At 41.7% G+C, this 20,954-nt stretch overlaps 1 protein-coding gene across 1 annotated transcript; it reads right to left on the bottom strand.

Moving 5' to 3' along the window:
- Nucleotides 1–18,231: 18,231 nt before the first annotated feature.
- Nucleotides 18,232–20,450, bottom strand: LOC138970951 (body wall muscle protein HR-29-like). The gene has a single exon (XM_070343536.1). The coding sequence runs from the start codon at nt 20,105–20,107 to the stop codon at nt 19,604–19,606; it is 504 nt and encodes a 167-aa protein (XP_070199637.1). The 5' UTR covers nt 20,108–20,450; the 3' UTR covers nt 18,232–19,603.
- Nucleotides 20,451–20,954: the final 504 nt, after the last annotated feature.

Below are 20,954 nucleotides of genomic sequence, written 5' to 3'. Positions count from 1 at the left end.
ACTGCAAACAAAAAATAATAGCAAAATCTCAAAGTATGTGCGAGTCCCCTAATATGGACCACCTTCAACAAATCGAAGAAAATAAAAGCTAAAGGCTATTTTCATTAATTCATTAAGAAGCTTGCTGGTAATAACCTATAACTAGCCCTCGAGATTTAAAAAAAATGCAACGAAAAGTCTTCTTTTCGTGGAAGTTGATAATTTCACTTATTTTCACTCTGTTTTTGATAAGCTTCTTTAGTTTCCTGGTGTGCTTCAAATAATGCTCTCATCAACCCGAAACAGATAAATCTAAAGCATATTTTAATTAGGCTGACTTGTACACTAATTTGTATCATGTTATTTTGAAATATAGGGGGCTTTTTACAGTGATTCGTGAAGGCCGCTTCACTGGTCCATATTAGGCGCCCAGGCTCCTAATATGGACCCTTTGTGATTTTTTCTGTATTTAATTTTTGCTGAATGTGTATCAAAGCTATGTTACTCTAATTAGGCCTAACGGTTCACCTAAGAAAGAAGGACTACCAAACACAAAATGAAACTTCTTTGCACGAAAACAAGCTAGTTATCAGCAATAAACAAAAAGTGGTCCATATTAGGGGCCCTTCCCCTACAATGAGCTATGTAGGCTTACAGGGATTCGTGATATGCTCTTCATCAGTGAAACAAAAAGAAAACACACTACAGCAATCAGTTTTGGTAGGCCTACATTCTTTATCAAACTGTCGTCAGACCGTCGCTGACTTCATCAGGATGGTAAGGGTAATTAAGTTAGGGCTCTTCATTGGTCTAAATGTTTATAGGGCGCTTAGGCTCTACTCCTGATATCCTAATTTCGTGCTGAATGTCTATCAAAGCTAAGTCTCTCGATTTAGCTCTAACGATTGACGCAACAGAGAACAAAAATAAACTTCTTTGCAAGTAAACACACTAGTTATCATCAGCATGAAAAAGTGGCCCATAGTTCGGAGCCCTTTCCCCTTTAGTTGCTTGTCAAAGATTGGGATTAGATTTTGCGCGAAAGTCACAGGATGTTACTTTAATACTGTGAATCAGTGTACACCACCAAAGATCTGTCTCTATTTACACGGGAAAAGAGTATTCTTATACTGGGATAAGTAGAGAAGTTCAACAGTCTGGCTGCTTTCTATGCGAAGTCAGTGGCCCTTGTTTGTTGAGTTGGTGGCACAGGTTGTCGTAGGTTAAGCCGAATTTAGGATATTTTCGTGGTCTGGCGCGCGCGCGTGTGTGTGTGACGTGCGAATGTGTGTGTGTGTGTGTGTGTGTGACGTGCGAATGTCTGTGCAGGTATACCTGTTTTTGTGCAATACATGCGTGCACGTAAACGCAAATGAGGAACAACTATACAGTATCTTTCAAAAAAATCGAAGAATATATTAGCTAATAGCTGTTTTAATATCAATCTGTACATCAACAGGCTCACAATCACTACATGCGTGTCTTCATCACTACTACAATTATTAACCCTTTTCGCCAACTACACATCAACCAGCAAGCACAACATTTACACTTGTCCGTTAACGACTAAACAAGCAAGCACAAAATTATCCTTTTTTTCTTGCTTCACATCACCAAGTTCGCACACAACTCACACTTTAATTAACTACACATCAACAGGAAAACACACAATTTACACTTCTCTGACTACACATCATCAGGCAAGAATACTGTTTACACACGACATATGAACAGGCTTTCAAACAATTATTAATTTACTCTTTTTGGCTCACGTAAGTGTAGCCTATGCGATGCTAACTTTTGTCTGTCTTTGCGTGCGTGTTCGCGTGCGTATGTATGTATGTCTGTGGTAGAAACTTTAACATTTGACTGAACACCGAAATATTAATTTTACCTGGTTATTATTCAAGCAACAGCTTCAAAGTATTGAAGCAATGATCAACATTTTGTCGGCACGTATGTAGTTAAAGTGTGTATCCAAAGAAAACGGGTGGTGGTGGTTTTTTTTTTTTTGGGGGGGGGGGGGGGTAAAAACAGCTGACTGGTTTGTGTCGTGTGTGGTATGTAGACCAGGTCAGGGGTCAAGGTTAAGTCAGATCGCGTGAAGGATTGTGGTATAGATACAGTTATCACCGAGCTGCAGTTCGCCGATTCGGAGAAGACGATTTCACATTGTTTGGTTTCGTAGCTCCAGAAAAATAGATAAAGAAGATACCAAAGGAGATTTCCTACAGGTTAATCTGCACAGCGTGTTTCCAGTGTCTGCGCGAGGAAGCGCTGTCGAAAGCGCAGTGTCGATCTGGCCAACACTGGCAGTCGTATCCCCGTAAGTAGGCTACAGACAGACAGATCTAGATCTAGTGTATCGCACTCTTGCACCGTGTCACCTATGCTTACTGTGTGTGTGTATTGTGTGACGGAGTGATTGAGTTCGTGTTACTGTTTTTCGATTTCTTACGTGAGCCTTGAAGGCTTCGCCTCTTGTTTAACTACACATCAGCACAAAAGTCAAGCACAGGCTCCTTGAATAATGTCTGGTTGATGACGTATTTGAGGTTAGCGTCATAGCCTGTGATGTAAGCGGCGAAGAAAGCAGACGTCAGCCCTTCAGTGAAGGTGAGGTAGGAGGGTATACTGGAAACGTTCTGCGTGGTCACACATGCCTGCGTTTTGTAGCATTCTGAGGACAGAAAATTGTTGAGCACTAACTATGATCAAAAGTGGTGCCATATATACCTATCGCACATGCATTAGGCCTACTCTGCATCTCAAAACATCAAAACAGAACAATACAGAGAGATGATGACGAAGGAACTTTATTTTACAAGGATAGAGGTTTAAGGCTACGCCTTTTTTTTTAGAACCTGTCCTAACATCTAATAAAAAAATTCTAATAAATGATAAACAAACAAATAAGTAGAACAAACGGACAAATAAGCAAATAAACAAAGAGAGAGAGAGAGAGACACAGACACACACACACACACACACACACACACACACACACACACCACACACACACACACACACACACACACACACACACACACACACACGCACGCGCGCACGGACAGAGAGTTCTGCAAGACAGAGGAAGTAAAGCGTGTAATGTCGTCATTTTCCTACTTACCCTCCCAAATGGCTTTATTGCACAGACCGCAATGGCCGAAACCCTGAAAACGAAATGCAAGCAGAGGTCACAGTTCAGAACAAATTAAACAAGAAGGGCAAAGCCCATACGACTCACATGCTTGACCTCGACCTTTACATGACCTTGACCTTCACGGTCAAGGTCAAATAACTAAACCTAGCAATGACATCATACACTAAGAACTGCTTTACACATTTTTCCTACCAAAATACATGTGACCTTGACCCAAGGTCATCCAAGGTCATGCAACACAAAGCTGTTAATTCAAGACATAGGAAGTACAATGGTGCTTATTGGCTCTTTCTACCATGAGATATGGTCACTTTTAGTGGTTCACTACCTTATTTTGGTCACATTTCATAAGGGTCAAAGTGACCTTGACCTTGATCATATGTGACCAAATGTGTCTCATGATGAAAGCATAACATGTGCCCCACATAATTTTTAAGTTTGAAACAGTTATCTTCCATAGTTCAGGGTCAAGGTCACTTCAAAATATGTATACAATCCAACTTTGAAGAGCTCCTGTGACCTTGACCTTGAAGCAAGGTAAACCAAACTGGTATCAAAAGATGGGGCTTACTTTGCCCTATATATCATATATAGGTGAGGTATTCAATCTCAAAAACTTCAGAGAAAATGGGAAAAATGTGAAAAATAGCTGTTTTTTAGACAACATTTATGGCCCCTGCGACCTTGACCTTGAAGCAAGGTCAAGATGCTATGTATGTTTTTTGGGGCCTTGTCATCATACACCATCTTGCCAAATTTGGTACTGATAGACTGAATAGTGTCCAAGAAATATCCAACGTTAAAGTTTTCCGGACGGACGTCCGGACGTCCGGACGGACGGACGACTCGGGTGAGTACATAGACTCACTTTTGCTTCGCATGTGAGTCAAAAATTCTCGTTTACTAGGTCTCTCGGTAAATATTAGAGGTGATAAAATATTGAAGTATTCAAAGTAGGGTCCCGCGGCTACGACTGAGGTGACAGTTGTAACAAGATTTACGTGTATTGTGGTTATCTTACATTAACATATGTTTGAGAGATCACCCATGTCATAACTAAACCATATTTTTACACGTGTGTTTATTGTGTAATTGAGGTCGGGTCAATCTACAGCCTGGCAGGGCCCTCAGAAGTAATTTTCCAATGCTCATACAAAGTCAATAAGACAAACTTCATTCTCGAAACACTTTGTTGTTTCATCTGTAAGAATTTTAAGAACTTGACTTACAAGTGAAGCTACAATTCTAATCGTGGCGTCTTTTTGCACTCTTTTCGCGTTTTACGTCAGAGATTTCAATTTGGAAGAGAGGTTCAAGAAGACGCCGTTTTTGCTTGTTCATTCATTTGGATTTTGTTCTTTCGGTTGTTTGATTATTAAGCTTTAGTATTTTTTTTATATTTTGTGATTGAAAGACACCACGGAAATTAAATCATTCACCCTCTGTTTGTTTGTTTGTTTCGTTCATGGGCTGAAACTCCCACGGCTTTTACGTGTATGACCGTTTTTACCCCTACATTTAGGCAGCATGCTGGGTATTTTCGTGTTTCTATAACCCACCGAACCTTGCCTTTCATTCTGACTTTGGAAGGTTACGACCAGAGGCTATATTTGCTTTGTGTTGTTGTGTTTGGTGAATGAAAATTGAGGTACAGATACAATAAGACATGAACCTTCCATTCTCTTTTGGCATCACGCCAGCTGACTTTGACCTCCATTCTGACCTTGACATATCAAACCCAGAGCCAAGTTTGCTTTTTGTTGCTTTTGTGTGAATGAGACTTGAATCAAAGATATCAGTCTTGAATACATAATTCGTTCCACTCTCTTACGACACGTGACTGACCTTGACCTGCATTCTGACCCTGGGAGGGTGAGGCCAGAGGTCCCAAATGTGTTTGTAGCCAAACCTGTCGTTCATGCATGGCGGCATTATTCCTTTGTGGTGAGTGGACAACTCGGACTGTACGAGCAGGATGGGCACTGAGAAATTCACCGCCTTTCGCAAATTGGTGGCATAAGGACCCATCAGTGACAAAGCCTTGACATAAAATTAGAAAACACAAACAACTTCACTCACAGACAAAATCGAACGGTCAAGACAAAAGAGTTGTGCGCATGATAAAGTTTGTTTGTGGGTAAAGTTCAAGAATACTGTTCCACATTCAAGGAAGCTGTTACAAGGTACCAAACTTGTGGACGGAGCTAACGGTGGCAGTAAGCTTAAACTGAGACAAAAATCGTGGTGAAAAGCGATAATTTTGACTTTACTTTCATGTTCAAGGGACATAACTGTACTCAGTTTCGGATTGAAGAAAGTTTATTTCAGAATCAACTAGGTTTGATTTATGGCTTAGACAATGCATGGAATTTATTTCCGATTCCATTTTGGAAAATGACACCCATGTATTTTTTAATTCTTCAGCAGTACACGCTTCACTAGAAACGTTCATCTGGCGTTGCTTTCTTCCAATATGGCAATTAAGCACCCACTGATGAACCATCATGTGAACTTGGATTGAGAAGAAAGGTGGCTTTAAAGTCTACAAGCCCTTGTCCTAGTCTTTTTTTTTACCAGCCGGATATAAGTGTTATAAGTGTTTTCAGAAGTTGTGTAAGAAACATCGTTTGAACTCATACATAAACAAGAATTGATTTCCAGTGCACCTTTGATGATGATGTGTTCGTGTGTAAAATCTGATCGTAGAAGTTTCAATACTTAAGAAGCAATTGAAAAACAGTAATGACCTGTCTGATGGCGGACGTACAAAAGGGACTTTAGAGGACGGACATCAACGAAAATCAATAAGTATCTCCCACCCCTCACCAATACCTACCCTTGGCGCGGTGATTGAACGGATCATACCTTGGGCATCTCGGGGTGGTTGACAGCGATGTAGACAGCACTGTCGGCACCAGCAGAATGACTGCCCAAGCCCAGGTGGTCCCAGCTCCCGACCACGCCGCTTGATGAGGTAGCGTTCAGGACAATGGCCAAGTTTTTCTGCATCTGCAGCGAGAATGTGAACATCTGTTTATCCTACTTACGCGAGAGAGACCACCGACGCTATCAATAAACCATCTCTTTACACGTGTGTATATCATGTAAATTATTTCGGTTCAAACTACAGTCTGGCAGGGACCTTATTTTGCACTGCTCATTTTCACAATGTCACCGACATTCTTCATTCTCGAAACACTTTTGCGTTTGCTTTTTCTTCTGGAAGAATTTTGAGAGAACTTGCACGTGACGCAAACAGTCTTATTGTGGATTCTTTTTGCTTGTACGTCAGAGATTTCACGAGGCCGTGGAAGAGGTCTAGGTTCCAGAAGATGCGTCTACAACTTGGACACTTTGACAACGAGAAGTTTGAAGCAGAAGGCACGTAATTACAAAATGTTTGATAAACATAATACTACATGGCTTGCTGTGTGATACCACAGTTGCATTTTCCAATATTGAATAGCTCGCTTTCGCTCGCAATTCAATATTATAAAAAAAAAACACCTCATGTAAACCTGGTATTGGACAGCAAGCCATGTGGTATTCTCTATATTTACAGCCTGCAGAGCTTCCTATGATAGACACTGAGTAATAGAGAGAATGGAAAAATGTGTACAAAACAGTTGTATTTTTCAACCTGCCTAGGTTTGGAATTGAAGCCTACTACATGATGGATACTTTGCGACAGAAAACATGTTAAAATACCTGAAGATAATAAATGTTTTAACCTGCAGAGCTTTCAGACTGAAGCCTTCGATAATAGAAACTTCCAGATTCCCCCAAAATAGCATTCCCCCATGCCGTCGTCACAATGATCATTTTTGTTTGACTGTTAACTGTTTCCATAATTATTTCCTATACTCATGTCGAAATAGCCCAAAACAGCAGTTAAACTTGAGTCTTTGTGTGTGTGTTGTTGTTGTTGTTGTTGTTGTTGTTGTTGTTGTTGTTGTTGTTGTTGTTGTTGTTTTGTGTGCCGACTCACCCACTTGATCTGGTTCACATAGAGGTCTCCGAAATGAAATCCTCTGTCTCTTTTTTTAGCTTCCTTTTCGTCGCCAAATGAAAGGTCAGCAGAAATGACAATAAATCTGAAACATGATAGAAAATGTCAAAATTCAAACCACGTAGAGAACCTGTGCGAATAAGCGGTTATAGTGATATGAATGTGAGGAGAGAGCAGCGTCGGAAAGAAAGGGGTGGAGAAACGACGCATTCTGCTCAACTGAACTAGCATTAAATAGGTCATGCAAACAAAAGGGTAAACTACATTCATTTGCTTTGAAAACATGGTATAGACCTTTCTCCACAGGATCATTGCAAAATATGAATAAATGCTATTTTGCAACAAAAGTTCGCTTTACACCACATTTTGATTTGGCTTCAGTAACAATTAACATACTTTCATGGTTTTCTCCGTCTGAAAAGTTTGAACAATTGCAATTACTTTTTTTAAATTGGGGACGCTAACCTTGAATATTTATGACCCCCATGCTTATCCGGCCTACCCATGCTGCGCGACACCAGTCAGATACTCAGTGTAGTAGGCTGATCTGAGGACTCCGTTAAAACCAGGCACGAAAAAGAAGATGGCGTAGGTCCCTGGGGTGACGGGATGGATGATGATGGAGTCCAGAGGACTGCCGTTTCCGATTTTTGTCACCGGGATCTGCTGGACCTTCAGTGGCCCTGCCTGGAAAGGGTAGCCCTGGTCTACGTACACATCAGCGGCTGAGGAATTAACATAATCAGAGTAATTCAAAGTTGAAATTGTCCCTTGAAGTGCAATGTCACTACATGTCCTTTATTAACAAAAATACTACCACCGAGAACGTTAGGCTACATCTAATTTTCATTATTCGTTGTCTGATGGATACAAGTATGGTCAGCAAATAGTCCCTCTTGTACCTTCTGTCTTTTTATTTTTCCTTTTTTCCAGGTGAAATTGGGAGGTGGGTGAGGGCTTATTTTGAACATCACGACGATTTGCCTGAGTTAAGGAAACAACTCTTAGATCGCATTTTGTATGCATGCCTTTTGTTCTGGGAAAATCTGCGATATGTGTCCCTATTTCGCAGGTAGCATAACACAACTTTTGACATACGTGTGACATACAGCAATGAAAGGGAAAGAAAAAGGTGAGGGAGTGACAGCGACAGGGAGAAATGAACATAAAGACAAGCAGACAGACGAACTAATGGATACATTCAATATTATAATCATAAAAGTTGAATATGTTGGACAAACCTTTGATCAAAACTAAAGAACCAAAAAGGAAAATAGCACAATTCAACATTCTGCTTGCTGGCTGCTACACGACCCGAAGTGCAAATCATCATAAGGAACTCGAACAGTTCAATCAATTTTTCATTCCTAAGGGTACTGCCGAACCGTATACACTATCGTTTCAAGGACAGATTTTTTTTCTTTCTTATAAAGTGACTATGTTGAACAGAACCATGATAATGAATGTACGTCGAAAAAAACATTTGTTTTCAATATAAGCTGTACAGGTATTTCAACTTAATTGTCAACAGAAAAGCAAGTACTATACAAAAAACAAAAACAAACAAAAAACATAAGAGGATCAAAGCACAACTGATGCTGTTGGTATAGTCGATAATGATAATAATGCTTTAAATGTATTTTTTATTTTTTTGTTTTGTTTTTGTTTTATTTGTCCCGAGCGCAGTGGCCTAGTGGATAAGTCATCGGCCTCCTATGCAAAAGGTCGAGGGTTCGAATCCCGGTCGCGCCTAGGGGGATAAGGGTGGAGATTTGTCCGATCTCCCATGATCATCTTCATGTCAGAGTTCGGTGTTTGCCTGAATGGCAGGGTAAAACCGGTCATACACGTAAAAACCTCCTCGTGCAAAAGCATGAGTGAACGTGGAAGTTTCGGCCCACGAACAAAGGAGAAAAAGAACAACTTTGTTCCAGGAACACCAAAACAACAAAACTTTTCCCAACGCCTGTTTTTTTTTTGTTTTTTTTTAGAAATCACGGTCAAGTGCCTTTGAGCCTGCCATAGGCTACTTATACGTGTTTTAAATCATGTACCTGTGGCAAAAGAATACTACCTCAGATAATGAAAAAATAGTGTTAGTTACAATGTAAACTTACATTTACGACAGCTGTGACATGATTTACAGTTTAACGATCACAAAAGGGACCGACCGAAAGTGGTCGTTATGTATACAGACAGGTGCCGGTCGTTATGGTAAGGTGAAGTATATATAGATTTCATTCTGTCAGTGATCCCTTGGGGTGGTCGCTGTGGGCAGATGGTCGTTATTAAGAGGGTGTAGCAAGGAAAGGTTCGACTGTATTTTGCTCCCTATCGTCAAACCTCGTGAGCACCTAAAAGTGCAACAAGTCGCGTAAGGCGAAATTACTACATTTAGTCAAGCTGTGGAACTCACAGAATGAAACTGAACGCACTGCATTTTTTCACAATGACCGTAGTCCGCCGCTTGTGCATAACAGAGTGAAACTGACGAGCCTGTTCAGCGCGGTAGTGGTTTCGCTGTGCTGCATAGCACGATTTTCTGTACCTCTCTTCGTTTTAACTTTCTGAGCGTGTTTTTAATCCAAACATATCATATCTATATGTTTTTGGAATCAGGAACCGACAAGGCGGAATAAGATGAAATTGGTTTTAAATCGATTTTGGAAATTTAAGTTTGATCGTAATTTTTATATTTTTAATTTTCAGAGTTTGTATTTAATCCAATTATAACATATTTATATGTTTTTGGAATCAGGAAATGATGTAGAATAAGATGAACGTAAATTTGGATCGTTTTACATGTATATATATATACCCCAAAAAAACACAAAAAAAAACAATTACAATTTTTAGATTTTTAATGACCAAAGTCATTCATTAGTTTTTAAGCCACTAAGCTGAAATGCAATACCGAAGTCCGGCCTTCGTCGAAGATTGCTTTACAAAAATTTCAATCAATTTGATTGAAAAATGAGGGTGTGACAGTGCCGCCTCAACTTTTACAAAATGCCGGATATGACGTCATCAAAGACATTTATCGAAAAAATGAAAAAAACATCGGGGGATATCATACCCAGGAACTCTCATGAAAAATTTCATTAAGATCGGTCCAGTAGTTTACTCTGAATCGCTCTACACACACACACACACACACACACACACACACATACACCACGACCCTCGTCTCGATTCCCCCTCTATGTTAAAACATTTAGTCAAAACTTGACTAAATGTAGAAAGAGAGATTAAAATGTAGACCAAATTCCGGGTGCACAAATAAAACAGCCTACATTCCTTCTCGTGTGAGCTGGAGGTCACGACAAGCATATGTGACCCTCCACCACGAAATGAGTCGCATGTCACCTCGCGCGTTTCTGCGTCCGGGGAGTGTCTGGTAACAGTGTGTGGGTCACCTTAGTCACAGGCTTATAACTCAAACAGTTTTCGCTCTTTTCTAAAACGGTTTTCACCACTGGATAGAGCATAAAAAAACTCTTCAGGAAAATGTAGAAATATGAAAATCATGCAAAGGGTCTGTCCGGGACTTTTGCACGGAATGTGAACATCCATCTGCTTGAACAAACACCAGAGTTCAACAGCCTGGCTGTGTATTTTCTGCACTTAGTGAATTTTTGAATAAATTGAATTCGCACATTGACACTGGTGTTAGTTACAAAATTAGAGCAGAGAAAGACAAACAAACAAACACTAAATACACTAACAAACAAACAAAAACACCACACTGACCCACCACTTACAAACAAGACATACCAACCAACCAACCAAACAAACACACAAGCAAACAAAACTGATCAACCGCAACAAAAAACACCCAGCTCTATTCTTAATTGTGACACGTATTCAAGTGAAAGGATGGTGTTATCCTGTGTCCCTGAAAAGCCTGGACAGAAGAAGTGTTAGTGTGTCTGACACGATGTTAGGCTCAGCATAGACCTATATTAGATAGATAGGAAACTCCTTCACTGCGCCTGCGAGGATGGTCGCCGACCGCAGGAAAAGGTAACTGCGTATGCCACTGAACTGTCCGCGGCGGTCTGCGGTAGTGTAATACCGTCCCTTGCAGAGCTCTTCTCTGCGGAGATACAATTTAACCGATTCTGTTCTTCTTCTTCTTCTTAGTGATAGGTAGCCAACATCAGCATGGTGATGAATCTGCTAGGCTTGGGTGATGGTGGTTCCGGTCTATTGCTTGGTCAGGGGTGAAGTTCAGGGGGGGGGGGGGGGGAGGTTGGGGGTAGGGGGGGGGGGGGGATGATGGGTCAGTGGAGAGTTGCCAGCGGCCTGGCCTGAAAGGATGCCAGGGATGGCGCTGTGGCAGTTTCTACAGGCAGGCGGTTCCTCTGGAATGGTGCGCGGGAAGAATGTTTTCTGCCTGTAGGCTGTCCTAGAGTGGGGGATTTCGTAGGATAGAGCGTGGATCTGCCTAGTCGTGCACTTGGGTGGGCTTGGCTTTGGTGCGTGGTTGCCGCTCTTCACTGCGACAAGGTCGTGGTGGACTTTGTAGAAGGTTGTTAGTCTCGCTCGCCTCCGTCTGCTCTCAAGCGTAGGCCACTCAAGGTCTTCGAGCATGTTGTTGACGCTGGAGGTCTGGCGGAAGCGATGCGACACCCATCTGGCTGCTCTTCTTTGGACCTTTTCGAGAGAGGCACTGTCTTCAGCGGTGTGTGGGTCCCATACTGGGCTGGCATACTCTAGGATGGGTCGTACTAGTGCCTTGTATGCAGCCGCCTTGACCTTCTTGTTGCTGAGCTTGATGTTGCGTCTAGCAAAGCCAAGTGCTCTGTTCGCCTTGGTGGTGATGTTGGCGATGTGGGTGTTCCACTTCAGGTCTTTGGTCAGGGTGACGCCGAGGTACTTGGCCTGGGTCTCCTCCTGGAGTTTCTGGCCATGGAGCTGGTACTCCGTATGGTAGGGAGGTACGGCGTCGGGTCATGTGTACGGTGGTGCATTTGGCAGGATGGAATGCCATCTTCCACTTCTGTTCCCAGGACGCCAGTCTGTCGAGGTCTGTTTGGAGGTTTTCTTGGTCCGCTGCTGTCTTGACGTCAGCATGGCACGCTGTGTCGTCAGCGAAAAGTCGCGCAGTCGAGGTCAGGTCTGACGGGAGATCGTTTATGTACAGCAGAAATAGCGTCGGCCCGAGCACGGACCCTTGAGGAACGCCACTTTCCACTGGAGCTAGCTCTGAGATGGCCCCGTTGACGACGACGGACTGCTTCCTGTTGGTGAGGAAATCCTCGACCCAGGCGTTGACTTTACCACCTATGCCGTACTGACGGAGCTTATGCACGAGTAGACTGTGGCTGACCTTGTCAAACGCGCGGGAGAAATCCAGCACTAGAAGGTCCACCTGGTGCCCTTGCTCAAGCGCGAACGAGGCCTCGTCGACAAGCCCTAGCAGCTGGGTCTCGCATGATCTTCCCCGTCGGAAGCCGTGTTGTTCAGGACAGAGTATTTGGTGTTGTTCGCAGTAGGTGAGGATGGCGCTCACAATAATGTGTTCTAGGAGCTTGCAGGGGATAGATGTGAGGGAGATTGGTCGATAGTTCTCCGGCCTGTAACGCTCCCCTTTCTTGAAGACTGGCGTTACATGGGCTAGCTTCCAGTCTGCTGGTACCACTCCCGATTTGAGAGAGGCCTGGAACAATAGTGTTAGCGCCGGTGCAAGCTCCGTCGCTACCTCTTTTAGGACGCGGGGGCTGAGTTGGTCTGGCCCACTGGCTTTGTTGGGGTTCAGGTTACGTAGGAGTTTTTCAACGCGGCCTGGCGCCGTGATGGTGATGTCTTCGAGGGGTGGTTGTTGTGGGCTGAGAGGGGGCATGGGGCAGCGGAGCTCAAAGTCTTCTACGTCGAGTTCTTCTTTGGTGCTGTTCGGCTTCCTGTTTACATTTGAGCGCTTGTTGTGGGATAAAGGATGTCGACAAAAGAGGATTTTCTGAAGTGGGACGACTTGCCACTGGAGTACATTTTTGGAGAATCTAATATAGGTCCCTGGGCTCAGTGAGAAGGAAGGTTTCTTTCAGCTGCTCCGTGCACTTACCCAGACAGAAAAAAATCAAAGCATGACATTTGCCTTGATTACGTGTGTAGTTTGTGTGTATGTGTGTGTGTGTCAGTGTGTGTGTGTGTGTGTGTGTATGTGTGTGTGTGTGTGTGTGTGTGTGTGTCAGTCAGTGTGTGTGTCAGTGTGTTCTGTTAAATCACGTCATGTATGATACATCAGTTGTGGAATGATCATGGAGATAAACGCGTGTGTTTTAACGCTTACTCCTCATGCATAGGGTGCTCTCTGTTTGTTTGTCTGTCTGTTTGTTTGTTTGTTTGTCTGTCTGTTTGTTTGTTTGTTTGTCTGTTTGTTTGTCTGTCTGTTTGTTTGTCTGTCTGTTTGTTTGTTTGTTTGTTCGCACTTGGATCTCTGTTCATGAGTGGAGCTGAAATTGGTGAGTAGCTTGGAAGTGGTGTACCATACACATGCCTGTAGCAAAAAATAGTCTTAGGCCTGCTGACGTTATGATATTACATATGATATTGCAAGTTCGGCTAACATATAGCTCGAGATAAAAACGGATAAGAAATGCAGAAGAAAACAAGTCGCGTAAGGCGAAAATACAATATTTAGTCAAGTAGCTGTCGAACTCACAGAATGAAACTGAACGCAATGCCATTTTTCAGCAAGACCGTATACTCGTAGCATCGTCAGTCCACCGCTCATGGCAAAGGCAGTGAAATTGACAAGAAGAGCGGGGTAGTAGTTGCGCTAAGAAGGATAGCACGCTTTTCTGTACCTCTCTTTGTTTTAACTTTCTGAGCGTGTTTTTAATCCAAACATATCATATCTATATGTTTTTGGAATCAGGAACCGACAAGGAATAAGATGAAAGTGTTTTTAAATTGATTTGGACAATTTAATTTTGATAATAATTTTTATATATTTAATTTTCAGAGCTTGTTTTTAATCCGAATATAACATATTTATATGTTTTTGGAATCAGCAAATGATGGAGAATAAGATAAACGTACATTTGGATCGTTTTATAAATTTTTATTTTTTTTTACAATTTTCAGATTTTTAATGACCAAAGTCATTAATTAATTTTTAAGCCACCAAGCTGAAATGCAATACCGAAGTCCGGGCTTCGTCGAAGATTACTTGACCAAAATTTGAACCAATTTGGTTGAAAAATGAGGGCGTGACAGTGCCGCCTCAACTTTCACGAAAAGCCGGATATGACGTCATCAAAGACATTTATCAAAAAAATGAAAAAAACGTTCGGGGATTTCATACCCAGGAACTCTCATGTCAAATTTCATAAAGATCGGTCCAGTAGTTTAGTCTGAATCGCTTTACACACACACACAGACACACAGACACACGCACATACACCACGACCCTCGTCTCGATTCCCCCTCGATGTTAAAATATTTAGTCAAAAATTGACTATATATAAAAAGCCACCAGCCTTGATATACCAAGGGAGGTAACAACAACTGTAGGAATAGTGCTATGCAACATTGGATACTCTCCCTTGAACTACCATCACTCGCTCCTTTACACACACTGACATAGGGACTCTGTTTTCAGGGGACGGACGGCAACTCTTTCATCCTAGAACTCGAGTTAGGTGCCTGTGGCTACAACTGACATCCCTCAAAATGTTTGTGTGTGTGTGTGTGTGTGTTTGTTCACCGAACTACATACCAACATATGGTTTATTTCCCCAAATCATTTTCAAAACGTTTTGTTTTGTTCAGGAATTAAGGACTAAACTGTGCCTCCATAATACAATGTGAAAGCAGTCCACAAAAATCTTCTTTTTGTGGCAAAAAGCTTTTCCAATTCTACTTCATTATTATTATCATTTTTCACACTGAATTTTATCATTAGAAAAACCCCTGAAAGTAGAATGGCTTTTACCCTATGGACTCAAGTTTTTTGATTCAGTAAGACTAGTTAGTGTTCTGTCAGATCATGTGTTTTATTGTTGATTGTATTTGAATATTCTCACTTCTGTCTGTCTTTGTTTGTGTGTGTATGCACAATTGTAATGATTGTTCGCTAGCAGCAAGTTCCATTAGTAGTAATCTTTTCTGACTCTGAGTAAGGATGCAGATTTGGTTTTTGTATGTTAGTTAATTTTTGATGTGTTTTTTGCTTGTTTTGTTTGTTGTGGGTTTTTTTTTTTTCAAGGAAAGACAGCAAATTAACCAAGTACATTGAGCTATGTATGAAAACTAAAGTTTGATTTTGAAGGAAGGTTTGGCTGTTCACAAACATGTTCACTGTCCTTGCATATTAACCTTTGCCGGATGCCGCTTTTGACTACACACGCCCGACGATGCGGGTTTGTCTGAACCCATACATTTGAAAGAGGGTTTTTACCGTTTATTTCTCTAACGACGGGGTGGGTTCAGGGAAACCCACAGCGCTACTTCAGTGGGTGCATCGAGTTTCTCCCTTCACCGACTTCTTGCAGGGGAGGGAGAGGGGGAGGGAGAGGGGAAGGGGAGAGACAGAGAGACTGAGAGACTAAGAAAGAGAGAGAGAGACTAAGAAAGAGAGAGAGAGAGACTAAGAAAGAGAGAGAGAGAGACTAAGAAAGAGAGAGAGACTAAGAAAGAGAGAGAGAGAGAGACTAAGAAAGAGAGAGAGAGAGAGAGACTAAGAAAGAGAGAGAGACTAAGAAAGAGAGAGAGAGACTAAGAAAGAGAGAGAGAGAGAGACTAAGAAAGAGAGAGAGCGAGACTAAGAAAGGGAGAGAGAGGCTAAGAAAGAGAGAGAGAGGCTAAGAAAGAGATAGAGAGAGACTAAGAAAGAGAAAGAGAGAGAGACTAAAAAAGAGAGAGAGGGAGACTAAGAAAGAGAGAGAGAGACTAAGAAAGAGAGAGAGAGAGACTAAGAAAGAGAGAGAGAGAGAGAGAGAGACTAAAAAAGAGAGAGAGGGAGACTAAGAAAGAGAGAGAGAGACTAAGAAAGAGAGAGAGGGAGACTAAGAAAGAGAGAGAGACTAAGAAAGAGAGAGAGAGAGACAAAGAAAGAGAGAGAGACTAAGAAAGAGAGAGAGAGAGAGACTAAGAAAGAGAGAGAGAGAGACTAAGAAAGAGAGAGAGAGAGACTAAGAAAGAGAGAGAGAGAGAGACCAAGAAAGAGAGAGAGAGAGAGACTAAGAAAGAGAGAGAGAGAGAGACTAAGAAAGAGAGAGAAACTAAGAAAGAGAGAGAGACAAAAAAAGAGAGAGAGACAAAGAAAGAGAGAGAGACTAAGAAAGAGAGAGAGACTCAGAAAGAGAGAGAGAGAGAGACTAAGAAAGAGAGAGAGACTAAGAAAGAGAGAGAGACTAAGAAAGAGAGAGAGAGACTAAGAATTAAAGAAAGAGAGAGAGAGACTAAGAAAGAGAGAGAGAGAGACTAAGAAAAAAAGAGAGAGAGAGAGAGACTAAGAACGAGAGAGAGACTAAGAAAGAGAGAGAGAGAGAGACTAAGCGGAAAGAGAGAGAGACTAAGAAAGAGAGAGAGAGAGAGACTAAGAAAGAGAGAGAGAGAGACTAAGAAAGAGAGAGAGAGAGACTAAGAAAGAGAGAGAGAGACTAAGAAAGAGAGAGAGAGAGTAAGAAAGAGAGAGAGAGACTAAGAAAGAGAGAGAGAGAGACTAAGAAAGAGAGAGAGAGAGAGAGACTAAGAAAGAGAGAGAGACTAAGAAAGAGAGAGAGAGAGAGACTAAGAAAGAGAGAGAGAGAGATACTAAGAAAGAGAGAGACTAAGAAAGAGAGAGAGAGAGACAAAGAAAGAGAGAGAGAGAGACTAAGAAAGAGAGAGAGACTAAGAAAGAGAGACAGAGAGAGAGACTAAGAGAGAGAGACAGAGAGAGAGAGACTAAGAGAGAGAGACAGAGAGAGAGAGAGAGACACAGAGAGAGAGACAGAGAGAGAGAGAGACACACAGAGAGAGAGAGAGAGAGACAAAGAGAGACAGATTCAGAGACAGACAGTCAGTCAGATAGACGGATAGACAGATAGACGGATAGACAGATAGACAGACAGACAGAGCAACTGACAACAGACAGAGAGATACGGACAGACAGACAGACAGTCTCTTGGAGACAAACAGGCAGACAGACACTGTTCCGCCGCTTTGGTAATTATGGGTGTAGCAGAACCCGCGCCGTCGGCAGAGGGATAGTTACAATCACTACTACTCTTTAAAAGTATGGGTTTGTGTGAACCCGCGCCATCGGTAGTGTTTATGTAAATTATCATAATCAATTAATTTTAATGTTTTGTCATGTACACACTAAAAATTTGCAGACAGAGAGCAAATTAGGTGTGTGAGAGATACTTAAAATTTCAAAACGATACCTTTAATGGTTCCAGAGTTACAATGATTTTAGTGTGTCTCTGGGTACAGGTGAACCCAGGAAGCACGGCAAAGGTTAAGGCAACAAAAAACAAGTTGTATGTTTCTGGTCACCCGACCCTACCTCGTTTTCCCCCCCCCCCCCCCCCCCCAACCTTAGACTTTTTTTTATTATTGCAAAAAAAAAGCATCAAAACGGCAGACGGCACAAGGGGGATAACCCCGCATCCCTTTTGTCTCATTTGTTTTGTAATGTGTTGTCTTTCTCTTTGTATAGTAAGTCCAGTCTCTTTGCGTCACTGTATAGTTATTTTCTACCCTGACCAACACAAAACAAAACAAAAAAAACCAAAAAAATCCCTACCTACCTACCCTATTTTTTGTAGCCATGTTACCAGAAACATACAACTTTTTTTTTTGCCTAATAATTTGCCACAACTGGCTTACAATGCCATAAAGCTTTTGAGTGCATGCAGCACGCTCTCACACACAACCTCTCACTCTCAAGTCTCAGTTACATTCCATACATGATCACATAAAAATGCTTTGACTTAGAGTTAGAGAGAGAGAGAGAGAGAGAGAGAGAGAGAGAGAGAGAGAGAGAGAGAGAGAGAGAGAGAGAGAAGGTAAAAGTGAGTGATACAGGCAAGACAGAGCTTGACAACAGTGATGGTAAATATATGGTTACAAAAACAAACAAGTAATGTCCAGTAACAATAATGATTTACTTTCAAAAATGAGAAATAAAATATAAAATTCTGAGTCAGAACATCAGATCCTAAACTGAAACTGAAACGATCCTGATCAAATGGCACACCTGAATGACTGCGATATAAATTTCACGTTAGGGTAAAACAGTAAACTTTGTTTTGGATAAGAATATGTTGTGTAATTCAAGCACCTTCCCTAGGTCAAAACAAAAATGTTGGATTAGGGTCACATGATCCAAAATGTGGGACGGGTCAGTATTTCGTTATCTTTTAGAATTTTTCATTAAAAAAACATGGGGTTCAAAATTGCTTGTTGTCTGGGAATATTTTTCTTTTCAAAGTGAAACAAAAAATGTTTCAGGGTCAGCAGAGAAAAACAGTGCCAGGGAATTTACCTTAATCCAACATATATTTTTTGGGGCCTTAGTGAAAATAAATAAATAAAACTTAGATCTTAAATGACATTAACTGATAAGTTGAACTTGTCATGATGTGTGAAATACTGCACATGTACTCACAAATAAAGATAAACGTGATTCTGAACTAGTACCCACTAGTTCATAACTTAATTAGTTAAATATCAACTTGATAATCAACGATCACACGAATCAGAATTTTGTCAACAGAAAACAAAAAGCTTGGAAAAATGGCTTCTCTTCAAATTCAAAATGATCAAATGCGAAATAATCTTTTTGAACTTCAAAACGCTCAAATATGAAGCAATCCATTTCATAAACTTGCACAATATATCTAACAACAGTAAAATGTCCACCAGAATATGGGCAGGTAAAACAAACTTCTATTCACCACCAAAAAAAAAGTACACTTAAATCTTACTTTTACCCTTAAATGCTTTAAAAGTACACACAATATTTTTCTTTAACAAAACATTATTGTCTTAATCAATGTTACCAACAACAACCAAAAAACTAACATGGAAACACCCTGTTGCAAGGAAATGAATTTATATTCCACTAGAATCCCAGTGTTTTCAAACAAATAAAAACATAACAATATCTTTACTAAAAACCGCATTTATCTCAATGTTGAAAAAGGAAACAACTCTTGTATGGTTCTCATAAATGAGATTCAGATCTGTTCTGATTTACAAAAGAAACTCCTCTTCAAAACTGAAGATAAACTGAGCATAAAAGGCAACATAACTAGTTTGTGCTTAAAATATATATTCAAACTAAGCGACCAAGACATGGTGCAACCATCAAAGAACACCAACAACCACATTTACGATACAGTTTCTACTTTCGCTTTCAGCACAGACTACGACAATAACAAATGCTGCAGTAGGCGGTTGCTTCCCTTGGTAAAGAGGCCCTGTCAAGGGAAGCGAAACCGGTGAAAAATCTCAGTTCACTCTTTGATGGTTTTCTGCTTCTTTTCGGGCGGTCCATCCAGGGCTGGGGTATCCACTGGTCCTTTGACGGTCATGACTCCATCCTTGGACAGCGAGCAGGTCAGGTTCTCCGGATCGACGCCCTCGGGCAGAGTGAAGGATCGAGAAAATGCGTGCATCACCGAAGACTTGTCGCTCTTGTCTTCGTGCTTTGCGCCGATGCTGACGGCGTTGCCTTTGATCGTCACGTTGATCTCCTCGGGCTTGAAGGCGTTGAGATCCACGTTGAAGCGGAACTCCTGGCTGCCGTCCTCCTTGCTGACGACGGAATCACGCAGGGTTTTCAGGTGCTTTTCCAGGGAATCGCCGGCGGCCGAAATGGGGTCACGTGGGGTCAAGCGCTGCATCTCTTGACGCAAATCGTGATGCATGCGGTAAACCTCACGATTCACATCCTCGAAAATGTCATCGAAGAAGTGAGTATCCACAACGCTGGGAGCGAGAATTTTCTCAAGAGCCATTTCTGCACAGCGGGGTAATTAGCACCACAGAAAATCAGATTGCGAAAAACACACAGTTCGCCAAGTGCTTCACCGGTGGCAAAGTGTAAATAGACTCAAGACGCGCGCGGCCGGCCGCCTTCAGACGTTGCAGTGACGAGAACAAATGATTTCCGAAATGGTTCTCACAGAAAGATGCTTGCGAAAGGTAATATAGTCTCCGTAGCTAGTCTGTAACTTCCCACAAAGGATGAAATCAGTCTCCGATCCGTTTTTCAAGCAAAAGTGTGCGGCTGCAGCAGACAGACGGCTTTGTGTTCTGCGCTTACACAGCTTTCAAAGGAGACGCGACGCAGGAGAAACGGGTCAACACGGCCTGAAAAGGTGGATACGGATTGAACGTTAGTAAGGAGCAAGTATGTCGTACCGTCAAAAAATACACTCTGATCGGCGTATATAATCGTAAATCAGAAGTAAGATCATACACATGTTAATTAATTGACGACGAAAAGTGCTTTATATCTTCAATTGATGTAGAAATGCTTTTACAAGCATTTTTTTCTGCACGAGTTTAGAATCCAATTCCATTTTTAGTTATTGTGCTCGAAGGACACCTTCACTTCCGCGTATGGGGCACTGTCAGGGTTAACTCCGCATGTTTTATTTGGCACATAAATATTATTTTTCCGTCTCCCTTTTTTTCCTGTCAGAAGACGCCGGTTTCAGGAAATCTTTTCAATGGGAAAAGAAAAATGAGATTTTAATTTGATGACACCGTTGAAATAGAGCACCGACTGCGCTTTCGTTTCTTTCCCCCTCCCTTTTGTCGGTGCAATCACGGCAACGGCATAACGCTTTGCACAGCAAG

This window comes from Littorina saxatilis, linkage group LG7, assembly GCF_037325665.1.
Source record: "Littorina saxatilis isolate snail1 linkage group LG7, US_GU_Lsax_2.0, whole genome shotgun sequence".
In the NCBI taxonomy this organism is placed as follows: Eukaryota; Metazoa; Mollusca; class Gastropoda; order Littorinimorpha; family Littorinidae; genus Littorina; species Littorina saxatilis.
This window is presented reverse-complemented; position numbering and strand designations above follow the sequence as displayed.